The sequence below is a fragment of the Salvelinus namaycush genome, chromosome 20 (assembly GCF_016432855.1).
Source record: "Salvelinus namaycush isolate Seneca chromosome 20, SaNama_1.0, whole genome shotgun sequence".
Classification (NCBI taxonomy): Eukaryota; Metazoa; Chordata; class Actinopteri; order Salmoniformes; family Salmonidae; genus Salvelinus; species Salvelinus namaycush.
Window position 1 is genome coordinate 30277152 of NC_052326.1, and position 24691 is coordinate 30301842.

Genomic DNA, 24691 nt, shown 5'->3' on the forward strand with positions numbered 1-24691 from the left:
TAATCCATCTGGCCCCATGGCCTTGTGAATGTTGACCTGTTTAAAGGTCTTTCTCACATCGGCTACCGAGAGTTATCACAAAGTCATCCAGAACAGCTGGTGCTCTCATGCATGTTTCATTTTTGCTTGCCTCGAAGCGAGCATAAAAGGCATTTAGCTGTTTGGTAGGCTCGCGTCACTGGGCGGCTCGCGTCTGGGTTTCCCTTTGTAGTCCGTAATAGTTTTCAAGCCCTGCAAAATCGGACGAGGGTCAGAGCCAGTGTAGTAGGATTCAATCTTAATCCTATATTGACGCTTTGCTTGTTTGATGGTTTGTCTGAGGGCATAGCGGGATTTCTTATAGGTGTCCGGATTAGTGTTCCGCTCCTTGAAAGCGGCAGCTCTAGTTTTTAGCTCGATGCATAGCTCTAGCCTTTAGCTTGATGTAATCCATGGCTTCTGGTTGGGATATGTACGTACGGTCACTGTGGGGATGACGTCGTCGATGCACTTATTGATGAAGCCGATGACTGAGGTGGTATACTCCTCAATGCCATTGGATGAATCCCGGAACATATTCCAGTCTTGTGCGTAGCACCCGCGCCATCTGACCACTACCGTATTGAGCTAGTCACTGGTACTTCCTGCTTTAGTTTTTGCCCGTAAGCAGGAATCAGAAGGATAGAATTATGGTCAGATTTGCCAAATGGAGGGCGGTGGAGAACTTTGTATGCATCTCTGTGTGTGGAGTAAAGGTGGTCTAGAGTTTTTTTCCCTCTGGTTGCACATGTGACATGCTGGTAAAAATTTGGTAAAACTGATTTAAGTTTGCCTGCATTAAAGTCCCTGACCACTAGGAGCTCCGCTTCTGGGTGAGCATTTTCTTAGTGCCAGCATCGGTCTGTGGTGGTAAATAGACGGCTACGAATAATATAGATGAGAACTCTCTTGGTAGATAGTGTGGTCCACAGCTTATCATAAGGTACTCTACCTCAGGCGAGCAATACCTCAAAACTTCTTTAATATTAGACATCACGCACCAGCTGTTATTGACAAAAAGGCACACACCCCCACCCCTCGTCTTACCAGACGTAGCTTCTCTGTTCTGCCAGTGCATTGAAAATCCCTCCAGCTCTATATTGTCCGTGTCGTAGTTCAGCCACGGCTCGATGAAACATAGGATATTACAGTTTTAATTGTCCCGTTGGTAGGATAATCGTAGGTCATCCATTTTATTTTCCAATGATTGCATGTTAGCAAGTAGAATTGATTGCAATGGGAGTTTACTCGCTCGCCTACGGATTCTCAAAAGGCAGCCTGATCTGAGTCCTCTTATCCTCCGTCTTTTCTTCACACAAATTACATGGATCTGGGCCTGTTCCCGGGAGAGCAGTATATCTTTCTCGTCGGACTCGTTAAAGGAAAAAGCTTCTTCAGGTCCATGGTGAGTAATCCCATATCTGATATCCAGAAGTTATTTTCGGTCATAAGAGACGGTAGCAGCAACATTATGTACAAAATAAGTTAAAACAAAAGTTACAAACAACGTAAAAAAACGAACAAAATAGCACAATTGATTATGGGCATGTAAAACGTCTGCCATCCTCTTCGGCACCATTTTATCATGCATCTTTAAAGGGGCATGACTAATGCCCACATTGAGACATCACCATGACAGAACACGGATCAGAGCCAATATAAGAGGGCTGGCTGGGGTCATAGAGGTTCGAATAAGCTACCTCCTAATAAAGAAGATAGATTAAAGCTTATTGACTGAGCTCTGCTGAGAAGGCTGGGGGCTGTAAGAGGGTTAACACTGGTGACAGTGTTAACCCTCCTGTTTCATTCCCTCGGCATGCTAATAAGGGTTACGGTGGTACCTGCAGAGCTGGAGCCCACTCCCTGGTCCTCCTCTCCTCCCTCATCCCTCACTTTCTGCTTTATCTCCCTCTTCCTCGCAGTCTCCAGGCGACCCCGGACCTGGGCGATAAGGCGGGAGAACTCACTGTTATGCTGCTTCCCTGCAAGACAGAGGAGAAGGAGGGGTGAGAAACCAGGACAGGCACAAAGAGTACAGACATGCACATACACAGTCTCACACCCAGGCAGAGATATCCTGTTTCTGAACATTGCATAGCGGGAGACCTGCATTTCGATTCCATTTAACACTCAAAGAAAAACCCACATCCAAACACATAGAGAAACAAGTGTGGTTTAAGTCAGATAAATCAATGCACCTATCATACAAACTCCCTCCTACGTATTTTCATGTTACAGTGAATTCGGAAAGTAGCCTTATTCTAAAATGAATTAAATTACATTTTTTTCTTCGTCAATATACACACAATAACCCATAATGACAAAGCGAAAACAGGTTTTAGGACATTTTTGCAAATGTATTAAAAATAAAAAAACAGAAATAGCTTATTTACATAAGTATTCAGACCCTTTGCTATGAGACTCAAAATTAAGCTCAGGTGCATCCTGTTTCCATTGATCATCCTTGAGATGTTTCTACAACTTGATTGGAGTCCACCTATAGTAAATTCAATCGATTGGAAATTATTTGGAAAAGCACACACCTGTCTATATAAGGTCCCACAGTTCACAGTGCATGTCAGAACAAAACCAAGCCTTGAGGTCAAAGGAATTGTCTGTAGAGCTCCGAGACAAGATTGTGTCGAGGCAAAGATCTGGAGAAGGGTACCAAAAAATGTCTGCAGCATTGAAAGTCCCCAAGAACACAGTGGCCTCCATCATTCTTAGATGAAAGAAGAGCTGGCCACCCGGCCAAACTGAGCAATCAGGGCAGAAGGGCCTTGGTCAGGGAGGGGACCAAGAACCCGATGGTCACTCTGACACAGCTCCAGAGTTCCTCTGTGGAGATGGGAGAACCTTCCAGAAGGACAACCATCTCTGCAGCACTCCACCAATCAGGCCTTTATGGTAGAGTAGCCAGACGGAAGCCACTCCAGAGCCCGGACTTGAGCCCGATTGAACATCTCTGGAGATCAGAAAATAGCTCTGAAGCGACGCTCCCATCCAACCTGACAGAGCTTGAAAGGATCTGCAGAGAGCAATGGTAGAAACTCCCCAAATACAGGTGTGCCAAGCATGTAGCGTCATACCCAAGAAGACCCAAGGCTGTAATCGCTGCCAAAGGTGCTTCAACAAAGCACTGAGTAAAGGGTCTGAATACTTATGTAAATGTAATATCAGTTTTACATTTTTAATACATTTGCAAACATTTCTAAAAACCTGTTTTTGCTTTGCCATTATGGGGTATTGTGTGTAGATTGATGAGGGGGAAAAAACTATTTAATACATTTTAGAATAAGGCTGTAATGTAACAAAATGTGGAAAAAGTCAACGGGTCTGAATACTTTCCGAATGCACTGTATATCATAACTAGAGACATGCGCTCTGGAAGAGAGACAATGTTAATGTAAGGTCCTGGTGGGAGTTAGAATATAGAGGCCCTCTCTGTGTACATTGTTGAGAACAGCCCAATATCCAGTTGCAGTGAAGGGGAAGGACAGTGTGTCATGGGAGGAGGTTTTTGTTTTGAATAGCAAAAGACAAAAACACTCAGGGCTTTACTAATATGATATTTCAACTGACGAGGGAGAACTCCATAAAAAGGCCTCTCCGAGAGCTTATCAGCCTACGCAGAGTCGGTCAAATGATAACTAATGGATACAGTTGGATAAATGGATAAAGTTTGCAGAAGGGATTCAAGTAGAGGGCCAAAACAGATGGGTTCAGTTCAGCAGAACAAAAACATAAAATATGGGGGGGGGGTAAAAAATACAATAACATAACTGAGAACAAACTCCAGAGAATGTAAAACCAAGAGTATGGAATCTCAATTTCAGGGTTGTTATAATGAAACAATGGATCTGAGAGAAACAAAAAGCACAAAATATTTCTGCTCAGACCTCATACCTGGTTCCAGATTTAACTGAAAGGACAGTGTTTCATTCCCGTGCATATTCAACTCCTCATAGCATACGTGTCCTGTCAATACAACTTAGGACCAAAGTAGTCCAGATCACACAGAGAACACACGCACCAGGACAGAATTGCATTACAACCGCCTGTGTAGTTAAGTGATTTCAACATGAGATTCCTTTCCTCTGCTGTGCCTGTTATAGCCATGTTCTGCAGGACATTGTGTTCTCTCAGCTAGAGCACAGCTAACCTCCACTCATCTCTTGTGATCTGACTATCTGACTAAAGCAGATCATATGGATAGTAGTGACGGGGGACAAAATTGATACAGTTACATGTCGGGATATTCTTTTTAAATAGGTACCCAATTTGTTTTCAGCACTTTTATTTCCATGACTGATAAGTTTTCTCATGGCTCTCGTCCCTCTGCAGCAGACATAAGGTGAGCAATATGTTTGGATCATGGAATCGCAATAAATATAGAATTGTGAGGACCGTGATAATATCGTATCGTGAGGTCCTTGGTAATTCCTAGCCCTAATGGATAGATCCTCTGGAATCTGCTTAAGATATTCTCATTCTGATCACTTTCACATCTTGTACTGTAAACCAGTATCTAAAATCACTCATAAATCCCCATAAGACAAGACCAGACATCAGCGTTCTCCCATCTAAAACATTGTGAACAGATATTCAGCTTCTGAAAGCACTGGACCCTGGCTGCAGCTGCTTAGGCCATTCTTGCAGCACCAAACATTGCAGCAAGTCCGATGTTCAGAGTAAATTGAGTTGAAGTGTGTGCGTGTGCATGCATGTGTGTGTGCCCCTGCATGGTCCGCATTAGGCCTCCATTTCACGCCTCCTTCTTTCCCCGAACCCTGACTCAGCAGTACTGTTCTGTTTGCACATGTACTGTACAGTAAATTAGATTCACCAGATTCACCAAGCTGGGATATTCAGTGGCAGAACACTGATAAATTGTACCCGTTTGCTTGCTTATCAGCAGGACTTTACAAAGCAAGAACGATGAGGGCTAACATTGTGTTTTGGATTCTGAGGTATAAATATTTATTACAAAATACTTTATTTTTAACTCCGATTAGGCCTACAAGACCAGTGGCTGAATCAGATTATTATTCTGAGGACTGTTTCTGACGTGGCTATGACAGGTTTCCACCTTGAAGAGTCTTGAGTGAGACCACTGAATGAAGGTCAAAGAACCCACATTTTATTGGAAGGTCACTGTGATCTGATGGCATGTAATATTTGAATATCTTTGGAGGAATGAAAACAGACTTCAGTATATTACACCAACCAGCTAGAGCAGCATTCAGAAAGCCAAGGTGAATACACACAATTCATGGGTTCATTATGTCATGACTGTCCACGAGAATCCAAATAGGTCAGATCAGGTTTGCAATAAATAACTTCACTCAGACACCCTCTCACCTGCAGGGGGGGGAGAAGGGAACTGGTGGGGATTAACCACTCACGTCCTGTTGTAAATCAAGAAGATTCTGGTCTCCCGCTCCAATATTCATCAAAGGAATGTACTTTGTTCCAAGATATTTTTTCCTGCTGAAACTCGAACACATTCAAAAGCAACTACTGGAACAATATCTCTAACCTAGAATGTGGGGAGTGGTCAGAGGCCATCTATAGAACACTGTCATTTTTTCATTTTTTCTGTAATGTCATTATAGATGTTATTGATGTGTTCTGATTTCTTAACTTTTGAAATCATGAAATATACTTATTCATTTCACTGAGGGAGAGGGTAACATATAACGTTTACATTATGTCAGGATATGTTATTGTTAGCCATTAGGGATCCTATGGGAGGAGAAGAGACACAGTCTGGTACAAGTCACCATGACAGCCGTAAGTTGGGGAGGAGTAAGGAATTTGGGCAGAGGTCAGGTTAGATGAAGTGAGGAAGAACATATCACTAATATTCTGGATAGCAACAGAGGTGTATTGGTTCAGATGTGTAAGGAGGGGCTCAGCATAGGAGCAAGGGTTAAATATCAGCACTTGTGTGAATATTTTCTTTGTCTTATGCAGCTGTATGACCCAGTGGGCAAATAAACTTAGTTTGAGCTTGATTAAGCATCCGTGAGTTTTTTTACTCTGTTTATTTAGAACCTAACATTATAAAGGAAATACTGTAACCTGGAACATATACCCACTACATGTACGAAGTTTCCATACTATGCTAAAAAAATTAATTATAATTATAAAAGCGTTTTTGTTAAAAGAGGGATGTGATGAGAAAATACAAGATAATTGTTTTACATAACTTTGTACAAGTGACAAGTCATGCCTCTGAGTGAGGTCAGAGAGCGTGTCAGCTTGACGAAACAGCCACTTTCAAATAAACTATATAAAATGTTGGGTTAAGAAATTAACATAATATACCAGAAAAGCATTGACCTGCAGCTGCACGTTTAAAGTGGTCTGAACTTTGAATCTCAACGAGGTAGAGACGACAAACTCACCTCCCGGACAATCACTGGTATGGCTGATTAGCCATCCTAAGTAAAGTATCTTCAAAAGCGAATTTAAGTGGGCCCATTCTACTACTCTGCTCAAACCATCATATTACACTACTCTCATCACCCACTGGGAACCATCGACACGGCTGGCTAGCCTATCTTCAAAGAATCTGAAAGAGCTAATGGAAGGAAAATAAACTCTGTAGTTCTGTTCAGGACTACACAAGTCACCTGACAACTACAGAGAAGAACAACAGTAGAAGACTTTTTGGAACCCTTTTGGACAATCAGAGCCTTACAAGTGTGCCGGGGAAAAGGCACAACTTCCTTTCCAAGGTGGCCCTGTCCACCCAGAGAGATCCGGCGAACAAAGGAATTTCATGTAAATACATTCATGATTTCTTACTCCAAGCAGGCGGCAGTTCATGGGCAAAGTATGTGATTACTGTAAGAGAGAGTCGTTTCTAAATGTACCAAAGTTAAGTGTCTCTGTACCTCTCTCTCTCTCCATCACTTTTGTAACAAGCAGCCATAATGTTGTCAGTCAGCTAGGGACCTGTTTTTAAAGTAGTAACTGTGTATTTTTATCCTGTGTTACCATTAATTAGCTAGTAAATAAATAGTAAACCAATTTGTGTTGTACTGAATCATAAGTAAGGCTCAGGTTTTAGCAGATGCAAGGTTACAACTGTTCAGAATGATGATATGATACAAGGTTATGATTAATAAGTTGACTGTTTATAGATGTGATAGGTAAAAACCTTTTAGAGTTTAATTCGGGAGATGGTAACTCTTTAAAGAACCGCTCTCGTGGTGCCCCAGATCCTAATGAGTTAAATGATACATGATTAATTTAATCTGCTAACAATTAAACATAGTTAGTTGATTAGATAAATAACAGTCCTCAGATTCATTCTAAAGTCAAGTCACGACAATTACTTACTTGCCCGTGACTAATCTCGTTTTGGCCAGAGCTTTTCTTCTATTTTCATGTCAATACAATACCTGCTCATAGCTATTTGTTGGGTTTGAAATCAAGATATGCTGTATTTAATTCTGAAATTCATGTTAGTCTTTATGAAGCAAATGATAGTATAACTGAATTAACTTCCATCACTTGTTTGTTTCGTAGACAGGGACATTCCATGTACAGAGTGAACTCTAATGCGTGCAAAGCCTGCTTTCAAAGTTTTGTGGCAAAAAAAAATATGTTTCATATGCAGCCCCAGAGCGACAAAGCACCTTTTTGGCTGTAGTTCAAGTCTAAGCTGTAATGAAGAAATTACAGTTGCATGGACAAATACTGATCATTATCAAACCAGTAATTTACATCTAAATGAGCTCAAGACCTGGTATCTGTTCCAACTTCTATCTGTGTGACATCCTGTCAGCATCTGTTGAAGACCCATACTGCTGCCTTGCTTGCTCCTGTAGCCTAACTGACGCAAAGTGGAGTACATCTTTCTCAGTAGCAGGATGACTGTCTCCAGGAAATGCCATGTTTGATGTGGATCCAATCACACAGTCACCTCGTTCTTATTGGCAACCCGTTAAGTCAATCACACAGGGACCACCACTCTGTGCGCGACGTGCGCAAATGTCACCATCCGCAACTGATAAAATGTCACAACGACCTGCCTCCAGACATGGGTTCAGCTGCACACAGAGAAAGAGAGAAAAAGGGAGCAGAGAAGAAAGAAGAAGATCATCATATCCTTTCTCTGGCCTTATCGTCTCAGGCTTTGATCCAGCTCAGGTGAGCAGCTTTCATGAACAATATCAAAACAGATGTCCTTAACGGTGAAACTTCCTTTTACTACTTGATGGCTAGATGGCAAATAGTCATTAAGATGAAATGATGGGTGTTTAATACTGTGCATGCATGGAGGCAGACGAGAGGGCTAAAGGTGAATTGCAATAAGCCCAAAATAAATGAGAGGTTTAATCTTTTTGAGGGGAAATTGCAGCATCTGGAATCAGAAGGACAGATAGAGAAGATGTACAGTGGGGAGAACAAGTATTTGACACACTGCCTATTTTTCAGGTTTTCCTACTTACAAAGCATGTAGAGGTCTGTAATTTTTATCATAGGTACACTTCAACTGTGAGAGACGGAATCTAAAAAAATCCAGAAAATCACATTGTATGATTTTTAAGTAATTCATTTTCATTTTATTGCATGACATAAGTATTTGATACATCAGAAAAGCAGAACTTAATATTTGGTACAGAAACCTTTGTTTGCAATTACAGAGCTGGAAGACCCAGCCACGACCCATCTTCAATGCTCTTACTGAGGGAAGGAGGTTGTTGGCCAAGATCTCGCGATACATGGCCCCATCCATCCTCCCCTCAATACGGTGCAGTCGTCCTGTCCCCTTTGCAGAAAAGCATCCCCAAAGAATGATGTTTCCACCTCCATGCTTCACGGTTGGGATGGTGTTCTTGGGGTTGTACTCATCCTTCTTCTTCCTCCAAACACGGCGAGTGGAGTTTAGACCAAAAAGCTCTATTTTTGTCTCATCAGACCACATGACCTTCTCCCATTCCTCCTCTGGATCATCCAGATGGTCATTGGCAAACTTCAGACGGGCCTGGACATGCGCTGGCTTGAGCAGGGGGACCTTGCGTGCGCTGCAGGATTTTAATCCATGACGGTTTAGTGTGTTACTAATGGTTTTCTTTGAGACTGTGGTCCCAGCTCTCTTCAGGTCATTGACCAGGTCCTGCCGTGTAGTTCTGGGCTGATCCCTCACCTTCCCTCATGATCATTGATGCCCCACGAGGTGAGATCTTGCATGGAGCCCCAGACCGAGGGTGATTGACCGTCATCTTGAACTTCTTCCATTTTCTAATAATTGCGCCAACAGTTATTGCCTTCTCACTAAGCTGCTTGCCTATTGTCCTGTAGCCCATCCCATCCTTGTGCAGGTCTACAATGTTATCCCTGATGTCCTTACACAGCTCTCTGGTCTTGGCCATTGTGGAGAGGTTGGAGTCTGTTTGATTGAGTGTGTGGACAGGTGTCTTTTATACATGTAACGAGTTCAAACAGGTGCAGTTAATACAGGTAATGAGTGGAGAACAGGAGGGCTTCTTAAAGAAAAACTAACAGGTCTGTGAGAGCCGGAATTCTTACTGGTTGGTAGGTGATCAAATACTTATGTCATGCAATAAAATGCAAATGAATTACTTAAAAATCATACAATGTGATTTTCTGGATTTTTTAGATTCCGTCTCACAGTTGAAGTGTACCTATGATAAAAATTACAGACCTCTACATGCTTTGTAAGTAGGAAAACCTGCAAAATCGGCAGTGTATCAAATACTTGTTTTCCCCACTGTATGTGAGAACAGACGGAAAAGGCAACAGATTTTTTCTAATACTGTTTTAAACGTTTTGGTCTCTAATCTTAACATTTCAAGATGAAGTTCAATAATAGAGATACAATTGCCTCAGTTTTTGTTTTCTTTTGGGGTAGGTTAAGGCCACCATTAGCCATAAGAGCATATGATATTATAACGCACCAGCATAGAGCAATACATGTAGTAAAGGAGTAATTCCAAAAAGAACATTGAATGCAGAGAGACATCCGAGTGAAAAATAGAATCATTGTTCAGTTATAAAATGTCATCAACTGTCAGTAATTGCCTGGGCACACATAAATGGCTTATTATGAATCACAGATGTTTGATGGAATGAGGAACATGTGCAGAGGAAAATGGTGGTAACCTGGTTTCTTATCTAGCTATTCTTCTGTTGGGCATAGGCTGGATCCTGAAGCCAGATGTCTTGGCAGAGGGTCAGGGTAATAATTAGGTAGATATGATGCTATACACTGTATACAGTGGGGTCCACAATGATTGAAACCCTTGATAAAGATGAGCAAAAAGACTGTATAAAATAGATTATTCAAGTACTGAGCTACGGATAACTGCCAAAATAAAGAAAACACTAGAGTAAGTGAGGAATACAAAGTATATTGAAAGAAAATACTTCCACACAGGTGTGGTTCCTGAGTTAATTAAGCAATTAATATCCCATCATTCTTAGCGTCATGCATAAAAATGCCCAGTTGCCCATTATTTTGATAACCATGCCTAGAAGAAATCTCATTGACTTTGAAAGATGGATCTCAAAGGAGCATAGGGGGTTTAAAGTGTGTGTGTGCACGCGCGCCAGTCACCAGATCTCAACTCAATTAAACACTTATGGGAGATACTGAAGAGGCGCCCGAGACAGCGTTTTCCACCAGCATCAACAAAACCCCAAATTATGGAATTTCTCGTGGAAGAATGGTGTCGCATCCCTCCAAGAGTTCCAGACACTTGTAGAATATATGCCAAGGCGCATTGAAGCATACAATATACATTTGACCTTAAGAAAGGCCTCAGGACCAGTGGAAGCAAAATAGCCCCATAACATCAACAATCCACCAACATGGAGAGTGGAGTCATTTGTGGACATTTCTTTGAGCATATAATACAGGTCAGTATTTGAATAATACATTGTATATACAGTCGTTTTTGTTCATCTTTATTAAGGGTGTCAATCATTTGGGACCCCACTTTATGTTAAAGGACAATTCCCCCACTTTATAACCAACTCGCCCCTTTTGCCCTCAGAACAGCCACAATTCGTCAGGGCATGGACTCTACAAGCTGTCGAAAGCATTCCACAGGGATGCTGGCCCATGTTGACTCAAATGCTTCCCAAAGTTGTGTAAAGTTGGCTGGATGTCCTTTGGGTGGTGGACCATTCTTGATATACATAGGAAACTGTTGAGCGTGAAAAACCCATCAGCGTTGCTGTTCTTGCTCTTGCCACAAACCATACCCCGTTCAAAAGCACTTAAAACTTGTGTCTTGCCCATTCACCCTCTGAATGGCACACATACAAAATCCATGTCTCAGTTGACTCAAGGCTTAAAAATCCTTCTTTAACCTGTCTCCTTCCCCTTCATTTACACTGATAGAAGTGGATTTAACAATTAACATCAATAAGGAATGATAGTTTTCATCTGGATTCACCTGGTCAGTCTGTCATGGAAAAAGCAGGTGTCCTTAATGTTTTGTATACTCTGTGTATATGAACAACAGTAAGATTTGATACACATTGAACTTCTATCGTTTTTGTTAGTCATACTGCACAATTCCTTGTTTTTGTAATTTTGAAGTTTCCGTATTCCGTTTATGCACGCCCATTTCTGCTTTTAAGCTCTGCCAGCCCAACAACTTCCAGTGTAGCACCTGACGCAATGTTCTGTACTGAGAGCTGTCAAAACACAGTAAACACGAAATGTCTTTCTACACCCATTACCTTCAAGACCTCCCCCTTATTATGGTAAACGCTGTTCATCGTATCGTGAGAGGATCAGCTGTTGCATAAAAAAAAGGGATTTAAGCTGTACATAGAGTTACATCAACAACTACTAGGGTGAGTATTCACAACTAGCTAGCTGCAAGCTCCATCTCTGCTTGACTAACATTTGCAATGTATCTCGCTAGCTATACTTTACATCATATTCTTGTTAAAGACTTCCCATGTTATTGGGTCAGTTCCCCTTGATTTTGATATGATGAAAATGATAAGTTGTTTTATTTGTATTTCTCAGTTTCCAGCAAGGCTCTTGTGACAAGAGATTAGCGTGAGGGCAACTTGTTACAGATCAATGAGGAAATCCGAGAAGCAACACAGTTTGAGAGTAGGATGAATGAATATAGCAAGCACAAGCTTTACTGCTCTGGTTGTTAGAAACAAGTTCCTGGGGATTCATAAAAGTGTCTAAAAATAATGGCATGGTGAGGATACTTAGAAATTGATTAGCTAGATAGTGTTGCCAGCATAGCACACTTCAACAGTCATATTGTAAATGATTTACTAAAAGTGTGAATTTAGGATATGCTCCCCTGAAACTATAGTGAACAAAAATAGAAACGCAAAATGTAAAGTGTTGGTCCCATGTTTTGTGAGCTGAAATAAAAGATCCCAGAAATGTTCCATACGCACAAATAGCTTATTTCTCTCAAATGTTGTGGACAAATATGTTTTCATCCCTGTTAGTGAACATTTCTCCTTTGCCATTATAATCCATCCACCTGACAGGTGTCACATATCAAGAAGCTGATTAAACAGCATGATCATTACACAGGTGCACCTTGTGCTGGTGACAATAGGCCACTCTAAAATGCATAGTTTTGTCACAAACACAATGCCACAGATGTCTCAACTGAGAGAGAGTGCAATTGGCATGCTGACTGCAGAAATGTCCACCAGAGCTGTTGCCAGAGAATTGAATGTTCATTTTAAAGGAAGAACCAGAGGTCCCTCTGCTGCAGAGGATAAGGATAGAGGATAAGTTCATTACAGTTACCAGGCTCAGTGATTGCAGCCCAAATAAATGCTTCAGAGTTTAGGTAACTGACACATCTCAACATCAACTGTTCAAAGGAGACTTTGGTCTGATGAGTCCATATGTGGTTTTTGGTTCCAACCGCGATGTCTTTGTGAGACGCAGAGTAGGTGAAAGGATGAATTCCGCATGGGTGGTTCCCACCGTGAAGCATGGAGGAAGAGGTGTGGGGGTGCTTTGCTGGTGACAATGTGATTTATTTAGAATTCAAGGCACACTTAACCAGCATGGCTTCCACAGCATTCTGCAGCGATACGCCATCCCATCTGGTTTGCGCTTAGTGGGACTATCATCTGTTTTTCAACAGGACAATGACCTAACACACTTCCAGGCTGTGAAAGGGCTATTTCACCTAGAAGGAGAGTGATGGAGTGCTGCATCAGATGACCTGGCCTCCACAATCACTCTACCTCAACCCTATTGAGATGTTTTGGGATGAGTTGGACCGCAGAGTGAAGGAAAAACAGCCAACACAAGCTCAGCATATGGGAACTCCTTCAAGACGGTTGGAAAAGCATTCCAGGTAAAGCTGGATGAGAGAATGCCAAGAATGAGCAAAGCTATCATCAAGGCAAAGGGTGGCTACTTTGAAGAATCTAAAATGTGTTTTTTCATAGTTTTGATGTAGAAAATAGTAAAAAATAAAGAAAAACCCATGAATAAGTAGGTGTCCAAACTTTTGACTGGTACTGTATATCCAATCCTTCTGAATTGACACAAGTGTCTAGGCAGTAGGAACCAGGGGTTGTTTCCTGATAGAGCCTATGACTGAAATTCCTTTGTTCTCTTTATCACAGAAGTATCTTCTATTAGACAGAGTTACTGTATCTAGTTAGCATGCTTCCTAGCCGGACTGCTACATCCAAAATAAGTTTTTGCAACAATAACAGACAATTTATCTTAGAACAACATTTATGAAATTTACAGGCAAATCATTACGGAATCCTAGTCTTTATCTTTGGTGCTAATGTTAGCAATGCTAGCTAGCTAAGTAGCTAAACCTGCTGCATCCGAAATAAAGTGTTTTCAATGATTACAGACAAATATTATTCAAATCAGAAATCCATTTGCATTGCTAGTTATAGCCTTATGTTAGCTAGCTAACATTGAACCTAGTTTGTTAGCTTTAGCTACCTGCAGAATCATACTGACAATGTTTGTATTGGTTGTAGTAGGAGTTGGGATTATGACAGGAGATTATTGTATTATCTATTGTATTTCATGAACATGTGTGCATGTCTAGACAATAGTGACCCATCCACTTAGCTAAATGTGGCTGGGAGGTGGTTATAGCATTTCCTTCACATGATCCATCAATTTAGACAAGTGTGTCAGGTAAACGTCATCTAATAATGACGTTTACACACTTTGTTTTTGATATTGCTACTATGCAAGTAACCACTTCACTGTACCATTTACACCTTCTGTATCCTGTGCATGTAACAAATAAACGTAGATTTATTTGATATAGTGTGTGTTTACCACATGGCCTCACATGTGAATCCTTAAAGAGATGGGTGGGTTTAAGGCTTAAGAGGCTGTGAACGATGCTCAATGGGTATAGACAAAGAAGAGCTCTCCAGTTGGTGTACCAAAACATTCAAGGGCCATTTTCTCAAAAGTGGGGTTAAAAGTATATCAACTTTCAAAGGAGAATTACTTTCCCATTGTTCCTCAACTGCAGTGTATGATAGAAAATAGTATAAGACTGAGTCTCTACTTAAATTTTTTTAATTTTATTTAAAAAAAACACAATTTCAAGTTTTGATACGTAAGACCGAATCGAGGCGGTTGGTTTCAGGGATGTGATTGAATTATTATTATTTGAATCAGCTGTGTAGTGCTAGGGGAGGAAAACTAAACATGGGGCCCTAGGACAATTTGGAAAACCCTGGTGTAAGGCACGGCATGGGCTTTGTCCCGCTAATGAAGCTGAAGCACTGTTGCTTTCTAAACACCTGAAACAGCAATTTCCTGCAATGTAGCATGAAATATCATGAATTATGACACAGGAACCATGACAAGACATTTAAAATAAATCTTATTTTATTAATAGGAATAGAGAAACATGACAGGGCTACTTCCTAAATATTTGGGAGAGGAGAGGGGAGAGTCCAACAGGAGGCCAGCTCTCTATGAGGGGCGAGTCCAACCGGCCTCATCTCGCATTAACCATTGCAACCAGGTTCTTAGGCACCTGTAAACGCTACCTCTGGAATTCACGTGAGCTGTTAAGGACTGCTGGAGCAATTAAGTAATATGGTGCAGGGATTTCTCTGCCATTTTAACCCATGGGCGGGCCCCCTAAGCATTTCAAACCCCTACGTTATATACACACACACATTTATGGGATGGAAAAACACTAAGTTTGTAGAAAAGATAATGGACTTGTATATTTTTTTGAATAATATAATCTTTGAGAACTAACAATCACCAAAATAAAAGCGAGACACTCAGGGAGAATTGAAAATTCCCAAAACAATGAATTCAGCAGTATTATTTTTGTTATTATGTTTGAGCAAAAGAACACAGCATTATCCATGACAAACTGCATAGAATTGCAAGAAACTACCTTTAAAACTGCAACATTCTCACATCTACATGGCAAAATTTGCTGAATTGCAGGAAATTAGCTTTAAAACTGAAAAAAATGGATCAGCTCCATGGAGAAATTTGTTGAATTGCAGAAAATTGCCTTAAAATGTTCTCTACAGAGCCAAGATGGGGGACTCTAAAATATAGCCGCGCTGTCGGCCGACCGCATTCATTGCCACGCCCCCTGCCACACCCACCACCTAAGCCCCTTTTTGATCCAGAAAAAAACCTGTGGTGTTCCCTTAAACATGGACAGTCTCCTGCAACCAGCTCAATTTTTTGCTTTACGTTGAATTTGAAGCAATTCGGCCATATGTCCTTCAGTTGTGATGTGAACATTTGTGTCATGAAGTGCACACTCATACTGGTGGCTACAACATTGACTGATGCTGTAACACTCCCTAATCTTTATGCGCTATTGTCCACAAGGGGGAAATAGAACAGGTTTTTGAATTAAGATTATTTTTATTAGGCCTCTGAATCAACAGGGGGAAAAAGTAATTTACTAAATTACTCCCATCGTTTTTAGTCACTAGGGGTTGACAGTCTGATAAGGAAAAGCAAAATAAATGCTTTCTAAATCTACCATTAACAGAAAGGAACTGTGAAGCTTGAACACACTTTCATACACAGAACATCAAAAGTCAGTTCACCTGCTCGTCGCTAGTCTAAGTACCAGTCTCTTTAGCCAACATTCCACTCCTTGTCATTGCTAAATAACATACTCAGATTAGCTCATCGCAGCAGTGCTTGCATAATATCACCCATTTCATATTTTGTGTCTGTTTAGCAGCTAACTTCCAATCGTTAAAAAAAATGTATTACTACTTGCTGTTCAACAGGTTTATGAATCCAAACTGAATATAATAAATTTGATTATGAACAAAACATTTGTCTGCTGGGCTTGATAACGTTAGGTACACAGAGCCAGCTAAGCAAACGTTACCTCAGTTCAGGTGATAGATGAACTGTCATTCCAAATAAGATAGATTGAATATTTACTAACACAGACTACACAAACACAGAGAAAGCAACCATTTGTGCATTGGGAAAAACATTTTTACGTTACAGCCTTAATCTACACACAATACCCCATAATGACAAAGCAAAAACTGTTTTGAGAAATTTTTGCAAATGAATAAAACACAAAATATTGAAGTATCCCAGTTTCTAAGTATTCAGACGGTTTATTCAGTACTTTGTTGAAGCACCTTTGGCAGCGATTACAGCTTCAAGTCTACTTGGGTATGACGCTACAAACTTGGCACACCTGTATTTTGGGAGTTTCTCCCATTCTTCTCTGCAGATCCTCAAGCTCTGTCAGGTTGAATGGGGAGAGTCGCAGCACAGCTATTTTCAGGTCTCTCCAGAGATGTTCGATCTGTTTCAAGTCCGGGCTCTGGCTGGGCCACTCAAGGACATTCAGAGTCTTGTCCCGAAGCCACTCCTGCGCTGTCTTGGCTGTGAGCTTAGGGTCGTTGTCCTGTTGGAAGGTGAACCTTAGGACCACAGACTGGGGCTAAGCGCTGGAGCAGGTTTTCATCAAGGATCTCTCTGTACTTTGCTCCGTTTATCTTTCCCTCGATCCTGACTAGTCTCCCAGTCCCTGCCGCTGAAAAACATCCCCACAGCATGACGCTGACACCACTATGCTTCAGCGTAAGGATTGTATTGGCCAGATGATGAGCGGTTTCCTCCAGACGTGACACTTGGCATTCAGGCCAAAGAGTTCCATCTTGGTTTCATCAGCCCAAAGAATGTTGTTTCTCATGGTCAGAGTTCTTTAGGTGACTTTTGGCAAACTCCAAGCGGGCTGTCATGTGCCTTTTACTGAGGAGTGGCTTCCGTCTGGCCACTCTACCAAAAAGGCCTGATTGGTGGAGTGCTGCAGAGATGGATGTCCTTCTGGAAGGTTCTCCCATCTCCACAGAGGAACTCGAGAGCTCTGTTAGTGACCATCGGGTTCTTGGTCACCTCCTTGACCAAGGCCCTTCTCCCCCGATTGCTCAGTTTGGCCGGGCGGCCAGCTATAGGAAGAGTCTTGGTGGTTCCAAACGTCTTCTTTTTAAGAATGATGGAGACAACCGTGTTCTGGGGTACCTTCAACACTGCAGAAATGTTTTGGTACACTTCCCCAGAACTGTGCCTCGACACAATCCTGTCTCAGAGCTCTACGGACAATTTATTTGACCTCATGGCTTGGCTTTTGTTGACATGCACTGATTCGACTTCCGGGTTGGAGCGATTAGTCGCATTTCGCTTCGCTCCACAGGTAGTATTACATTTCATTTCATTTCATTTCATTTCATTACAGTACAACGGTTTGATTGGTTTGATCTTAGCACTTTTTTTCTTAGCTAGCTACATAGCCGTCTTTGTATCAAAGATAATTGTGTAGTTTAGATTATTATCGAAACTTCTAACGTTGTCAACACTGCTAGCTAGCCAGCTAGCCAACTTCTACCGAAACATTACAACGGAACGATTTGATTAGTGTAGTGTTAGCTAGCTACATAGTTGTCTTTGCTGTCTTTGTATCTAAGATAATTGTGTAGTTTAGAGTAATTATCTAGCCAGTTATCGAGGTTACCTAGCCAGTTATCGAGGCTACCTAGCCAGCAACACTTTCAAACAAAGTCAACAACGCAGCCACTGCTAGCTAGCCTACTTCACCAGCCAGCAGTACTGTATCATTTTAATCATTTTAGTCAATAAGATTTTTGCAACGTAAGCTTAACTTTCTGAACATTCGAGACGTGTAGTCCACTTGTCATTCCAATCTCCTTTGCATTAGCGTAGCCTCTTCTGTAGCCTGTCAACTATGTGTCTGTCTATCCCTGTTCTCTCCTCTCTGCACAGACCATACAAACACTTCACACCGCGTGGCCGCTGCCACTCTAACCTGGTGGTCCCAGCGCGCACGACCCACGTGGAGTTCCAGGTCTCCGGCAGCCTCTGGAACTGCCGATCTGCGGCCAACAAGGCAGAGTTCATCCCAGCCTATGCTTCCCTCCAGTCCCTCGACTTCTTGGCACTGACGGAAACATGGATTACCACAGATAACACTGCTACTCCTACTGCTCTCTCCTCGTCTGCCCACGTGTTCTCGCACACCCCGAGAGCTTCTGGTCAGCGGGGTGGTGGCACTGGGATCCTCATCTCTCCCAAGTGGACATTCTCTCTTTCTCCCCTGACCCATCTGTCTATCGCCTCCTTTGAATTCCATGCTGTCACAGTTACCAGCCCTTTCAAGCTTAACATCCTTATCATTTATCGCCCTCCAGGTTCCCTTGGAGAGTTCATCAATGAGCTTGACGCCTTGATAAGTTCCTTTCCTGAGGATGGTTCACCTCTCACAGTTCTGGGTGACTTTAACCTCCCCACGTCTACCTTTGACTCATTCCTCTCTGCCTCCTTCTTTCCACTCCTCTCCTCTTTTGACCTCACCCTCTCACCTTCCCCCCCTACTCACAAGGCAGGCAATACGCTTGACCTCATCTTTTCTAGATGCTGTTCTTCCACTAATCTCATTGCAACTCCCCTCCAAGTCTCCGACCACTACCTTGTATCCTTTTCCCTCTCGCTCTCATCCAACACTTCCCACTCTGCCCCTACTCGGATGGTATCGCGCCGTCCCAACCTTCGCTCTCTCTCCCCCGCTACTGTCTCCTCTTCCATCCTATCATCTCTTCCCTCTGCTCAAACCTTCTCCAACCTATCTCCTGATTTTGCCTCCTCAACCCTCCTCTCCTCCCTTTCTGCATCCTTTGACTCTCTATGTCCCCTATCCTCCAGGCCGGCTCGGTCTTCCCCTCCTGCTCCGTGGCTCGACGACTCATTGCGAGCTCACAGAACAGGGCTCCGGGCAGCCGAGCGGAAATGGAGGAGAACTCGCCTCCCTGCGGACCTGGCATCCTTTCACTCCCTCCTCTCTACATTTTCCTCTTGTCTCTGCTGCTAAAGCCACTTTCTACCACTCTAAATTCCAAGCATCTGCCTCTAACCCTAGGAAGCTCTTTGCCACCTTCTCCTCCCTCCTGAATCCTCCTCCCCCCCCCCCCCCTCCTCCCTCTCTGCGGATGACTTCGTCAACCATTTTGAAAAGAAGGTCGACGACATCCGATCCTCGTTTGCTAAGTCAAACGACACCGCTGGTTCTGCTCACACTGCCCTACCCTGTGCTTTGACCTCTTTCTCCCCTCTCTCCAGATGAAATCTCGCGTCTTGTGACGGCCGGCCGCCCAACAACCTGCCCGCTTGACCCTATCCCCTCCTCTCTTCTCCAGACCATTTCCGGAGACCTTCTCCCTTACCTCACCTCGCTCATCAACTCATCCTTGACCGCTGGCTACGTCCCTTCCGTCTTCAAGAGAGCGAGAGTTGCACCCCTTCTGAAAAAACCTACACTCGATCCCTCCGATGTCAACAACTACAGACCAGTATCCCTTCTTTCTTTTCTCTCCAAAACTCTTGAACGTGCCGTCCTTGGCCAGCTCTCCTGCTATCTCTCTCAGAATGACCTTCTTGATCCAAATCAGTCAGGTTTCAAGACTAGTCATTCAACTGAGACTGCTCTTCTCTGTGTCACGGAGGCGCTCCGCACTGCTAAAGCTAACTCCCTCTCCTCTGCTCTCATCCTTCTAGACCTATCGGCTGCCTTTGATACTGTGAACCATCAGATCCTCCTCTCCACCCTCTCCGAGTTGGGCATCTCCGGCACGGCCCACGCTTGGATTGCGTCCTACCTGACAGGTCGCTCCTACCAGGTGGCGTGGCGAGAATCTGTCTCCGCACCACGTGCTCTCACCACTGGTGTCCCCCAGGGCTCTGTTCTAGGCCCTCTCCTATTCTCGCTATACACCAAGTCACTTGGCTCTGTCATATCCTCACATGGTCTCTCCTATCATTGCTATGCAGACGACACACAATTAATCTTCTCCTTTCCCCCTTCTGATAACCAGGTGGCGAATCGCATCTCTGCATGTCTGGCAGACATATCAGTGTGGATGACGGATCACCACCTCAAGCTGAACCTCGGCAAGACGGAGCTGCTCTTCCTCCCGGGGAAGGACTGCCCGTTCCATGATCTCGCCATCACGGTTGACAACTCCATTGTGTCCTCCTCCCAGAGCGCTAAGAACCTTGGCGTGATCCTGGACAACACCCTGTCGTTCTCAACTAACATCAAGGCGGTGGCCCGTTCCTGTAGGTTCATGCTCTACAACATTCGCAGAGTACGACCCTGCCTCACACAGGAAGCGGCGCAGGTCCTAATCCAGGCACTTGTCATCTCCCGTCTGGATTACTGCAACTCGCTGTTGGCTGGGCTCCCTGCCTGTGCCATTAAACCCCTACAACTCATCCAGAACGCCGCAGCCCGTCTGGTGTTCAACCTTCCCAAGTTCTCTCACGTCACCCCGCTCCTCCGCTCTCTCCACTGGCTTCCAGTTGAAGCTCGCATCCGCTACAAGACCATAGTGCTTGCCTACGGAGCTGTGAGGGGAACGGCACCTCCGTACCTTCAGGCTCTGATCAGGCCCTACACCCAAACAAGGGCACTGCGTTCATCCACCTCTGGCCTGCTCGCCTCCCTACCTCTGAGGAAGTACATTTCCCGCTCAGCCCAGTCAAAACTGTTCGCTGCTCTGGCACCCCAATGGTGGAACAAACTCCCTCACGACGCCAGGTCAGCGGAGTCAATCACCACCTTCCGGAGACACCTGAAACCCCACCTCTTTAAGGAATACCTAGGATAGGATAAAGTAATCCTTCTAACCCCCCCCCCTTAAAAGATTTAGATGCACTATTGTAAAGTGGTTGTTCCACTGGATATCATAAGGTGAATGCACCAATTTGTAAGTCGCTCTGGATAAGAGCGTCTGCTAAATGACTTAAATGTAAATGTAACTGTGGGACCTTATATAGTGTGCCTTTCCAAATCAATTCAATTTACCACAGGTGGACTCCAATCAAGTTGTAGAAACATCAAGGATGATCAATGGAAACAGGATGCACCTGAGCTGAAATTCAGCATACCACTGCTGGTTTGCTTCTGAAGCTAAGCATGGTTGGTCCTGGTCAGTCCCTGGATGCTGCTGGAAGTGGTGTTGGAGGGCCAGTAGGAGGCACTCTTTCCTCTGGTCTAAAAAATATCCCATGGCCCCAGGGCAGTGCCCTGTGTAGGGTGCCGTCTTTCGGATGGGACATTAAACGGGTGTCCTGACTCTGATGTCATTAAAGATCCCATGGCACTTATCGTAAGAGTAGGGGTGTTAACCCCGGTGTCCTGGCTAAATTCCCAATCTGGCCCTCAAACCATCACGGTCACCTAATACCCATTTACAATTGGTTAATTCATCCCCCTCCTCTCCCCTGTAACTATTCCCCAGGTCGTTGCTGTAAATGAGAACGTGTTCTCAGTCAACTTACCTGGTAAAATAACGGATAACTTAAAATATATAAAAATTCAAGTCTCATAGCAAAGGGTCTGAATACTTATGTAAATAAGGTATCCGTTTTTTTTTGTTTGTATAAATTAGCAAAAACATCTAAAAACCTGTATTCGCTTTGTCATTGCGGGGTATTGTTTGTAGATTGATGAGGATTTTAATTTATTTCATCCATCTTAGAATAAGGTTGTAACGTAACAAAATGTGGATAAAGTCAAGGGGTGTAAATACTTTCCGAATGAACTGTATTTGACTCACCTGACTTAACTGTCAACATTCACCTCACTGGTCAAAATGTGGTAAGCTAGCCAAAGCAGCAGCAGCAGGTGATAAGACAACCTGGCGCTAATGATTTTTTTCTTCTTGTCAATCACTCAAGCAAGAGCCTGCCGCACGGCCAGCTCGTGCACATGCTCAGGTCTATCAACATTTCTTACAATGCGAAACAGGAGGGCTGGCATTGAAAATCACAGAGTTTACTTTTTGGAACAGAAAAATTAAAAATTAAAACTTCAAGAATCCCAGACAACACAAAAAAAAGCTCAAGATACTTTATGACGGAACTGCATGATTCACGTGGGTCACGAATTTAGATCAGAAAATCCGGAAATTACAAGTACGATAATATTAGGCTATTTGGAAAGGGCACAATGGCTGCAACTTCACTCGGTGATGGTGGGAGTGGTTTTGCTGAATAGAATCATGGGCGTTTGAACCTTGAACAGAAAAATATTGAAGTAAGAAGACAATAATAGCATTATAGGTCGATGAGCATCTATTTAAAATATTTACAGATGTTATTAGACAAAGACAACCAGAGAAGCATAAAGTGCCTTCAGAAATTATTCACACCCCTTAAACTTTCCACATTTTGTTGGTAAAACATGAATTTAAAATGGTTTTAATTTAGATTTTTTTGTCACTAGCCTGCACACAATACACCATAATGGTCGAAGTGGAATTATGTTTTCAGAATATTTTACAAATGAAATTTTAAAAGCTGAAATGTCATGAGTCAACAAGAACTCAGCCCCTTTTATGTCAAGCCGAAATAAGTTAAGGAGTAAAAAATGTCTTAACAAGTCACATAAGTTGCATGGACTTAATAGTAATCGCGTATACCCCGATATGGAATAGAAACTGTATTAAATTCTGGATGTCGCCCAACCCTAAGTGTGAAATAGGACAAAAATACAGTACCAGTCAAAAGTTTGGACACACCTGCTCATTCAAGGGTTTTTCTTTATTCTTCAGTGTAGAAAATAGTAAAAAATAATAGTGAAGACAACAAAATTATGAAATAACACATATGGAATCCTGTAGTAACAACAAAAGTGTTAAACAAATTGAAATAAATTCTATATTTGAGATTCTTCAAAGTAGCCATCCTTTGCCTTGATGACAGCCATGTTCTTTAAGTGTGTCTTGAATTCTAAATAAATCCCCAAGTGTCACCAGCAAAGTACCCCCACACCATCACACTTCCTCCTCCATGTTTCACAGTGGGAACCACACAGGCGGAGATTATCCGTTTACCTACTCTGCGTCTCACAAAAGACATGGCGGTTGGAACCAAAAATCTCAAATTTGGTTGAACAGATGTCCACCAGTCTAATGTCCATTGCTCATATTTCTTGGCCCAAGCAAGTCTCTTCTTCTTATTGGTGTCCTTTAGTAGTGGTTTCTTTGAAGCAATTTGACCATGAAGGCCTGGTTCATGCAGTCTCCTCTGAACAGTTGATGTTGAGAGGTGTCTGTTACTTGAACTCTGTGAAGCATTTATTTTGGCTGCAATCTGAGGTGCAGTTAATTGCCGATTTCTGAGGCTAGTAACTCTAAAGAACTTATCCTAACTGGGTCTTCCTTTCTGTGGCATTCCTCATGAGAGCCAGTTTCATCATAATGCATTATGGGTTTTTGCGACTGCACTTTAAGAAACTTCTACCAAGTTCTTGAAATGTTCCGTATTGACTGACCTTCATGGCTTAAAGTAATGATGGACGGTCGTTTCTCTTTGCTTATTTGAGCTGTTCTTGCCATATGCCATATGGACTTGGTCTTTCACCAAATAGAGCCATCTTCTGTACACCAGCCCTACCTTGTCACAACACAACTGATTGGCTCAAACACAATAAGGAATGAAATTCCACAAATTAAAAGCTGAAATGTCTTGAGTCAGTAAGTATTCCACCCCTTTGTTATGGCAAGACTAAATAAGTTGCATGGACTCTGTGTGCAATAATAGTGTTCAACATGATTTCTGAATGACTACATCATCTCCGTAGCCCACACATACAATTATTTGTAAGGTCCCTAAGTCGAGCAGTGAAATTCAAACACAGATTCAACTATTACCTGGAAAGACTCCCAGCTGTAATCACTGCCAATAGTGATTCTAACATGTACTGACTCAGGGGTTTGAATGCTTATCTAATGAAGATACAGTATATTAGCTTTTCATTTTTCATGATTTTTCTTATAAATGGTAGAATTCTTCTTCCATTTTGACCGAGTATTTTGTGTAGATCGTTCACAAAAATGTATTAGTCATCTCAGGGAACCTACTCCCACTAAAGTCAATAGACATTCAATCATAAAATGACAAACTGTGTAGGACTTAACTAAAAACTTCATAATAACTGCCCAAATGTTATAAGTGTAGGAGTTGTTCTTTAAGGACTGTGGAGAGAAACTACTTTCAGTGTGCCCCTGTAGAGGCCCAGGGCTGACAGATTATTACCATAGCCTGCCAAGGGCACAGGAGCAAGCTGCAGTTAACTTTAAAAAATATATTTTAAAAATACAGTTG

At 42.6% G+C, this 24691-nt stretch overlaps 1 protein-coding gene across 2 annotated transcripts in view; it reads right to left on the minus strand.

Annotated features, from left to right (window-relative positions):
• LOC120065221 (E3 ubiquitin-protein ligase RAD18-like) overlaps window positions 1-24691 on the minus strand; it is a 97187-nt gene that overhangs the window by 44227 nt on the left and 28269 nt on the right. For both annotated transcript variants that reach the window (XM_039016023.1, XM_039016022.1), the window contains one exon: window positions 1860-2000. In XM_039016023.1, coding sequence (XP_038871951.1) covers window positions 1860-2000 — 141 coding nt within the window. The remainder of the gene's footprint in view (window positions 1-1859; window positions 2001-24691) is intronic.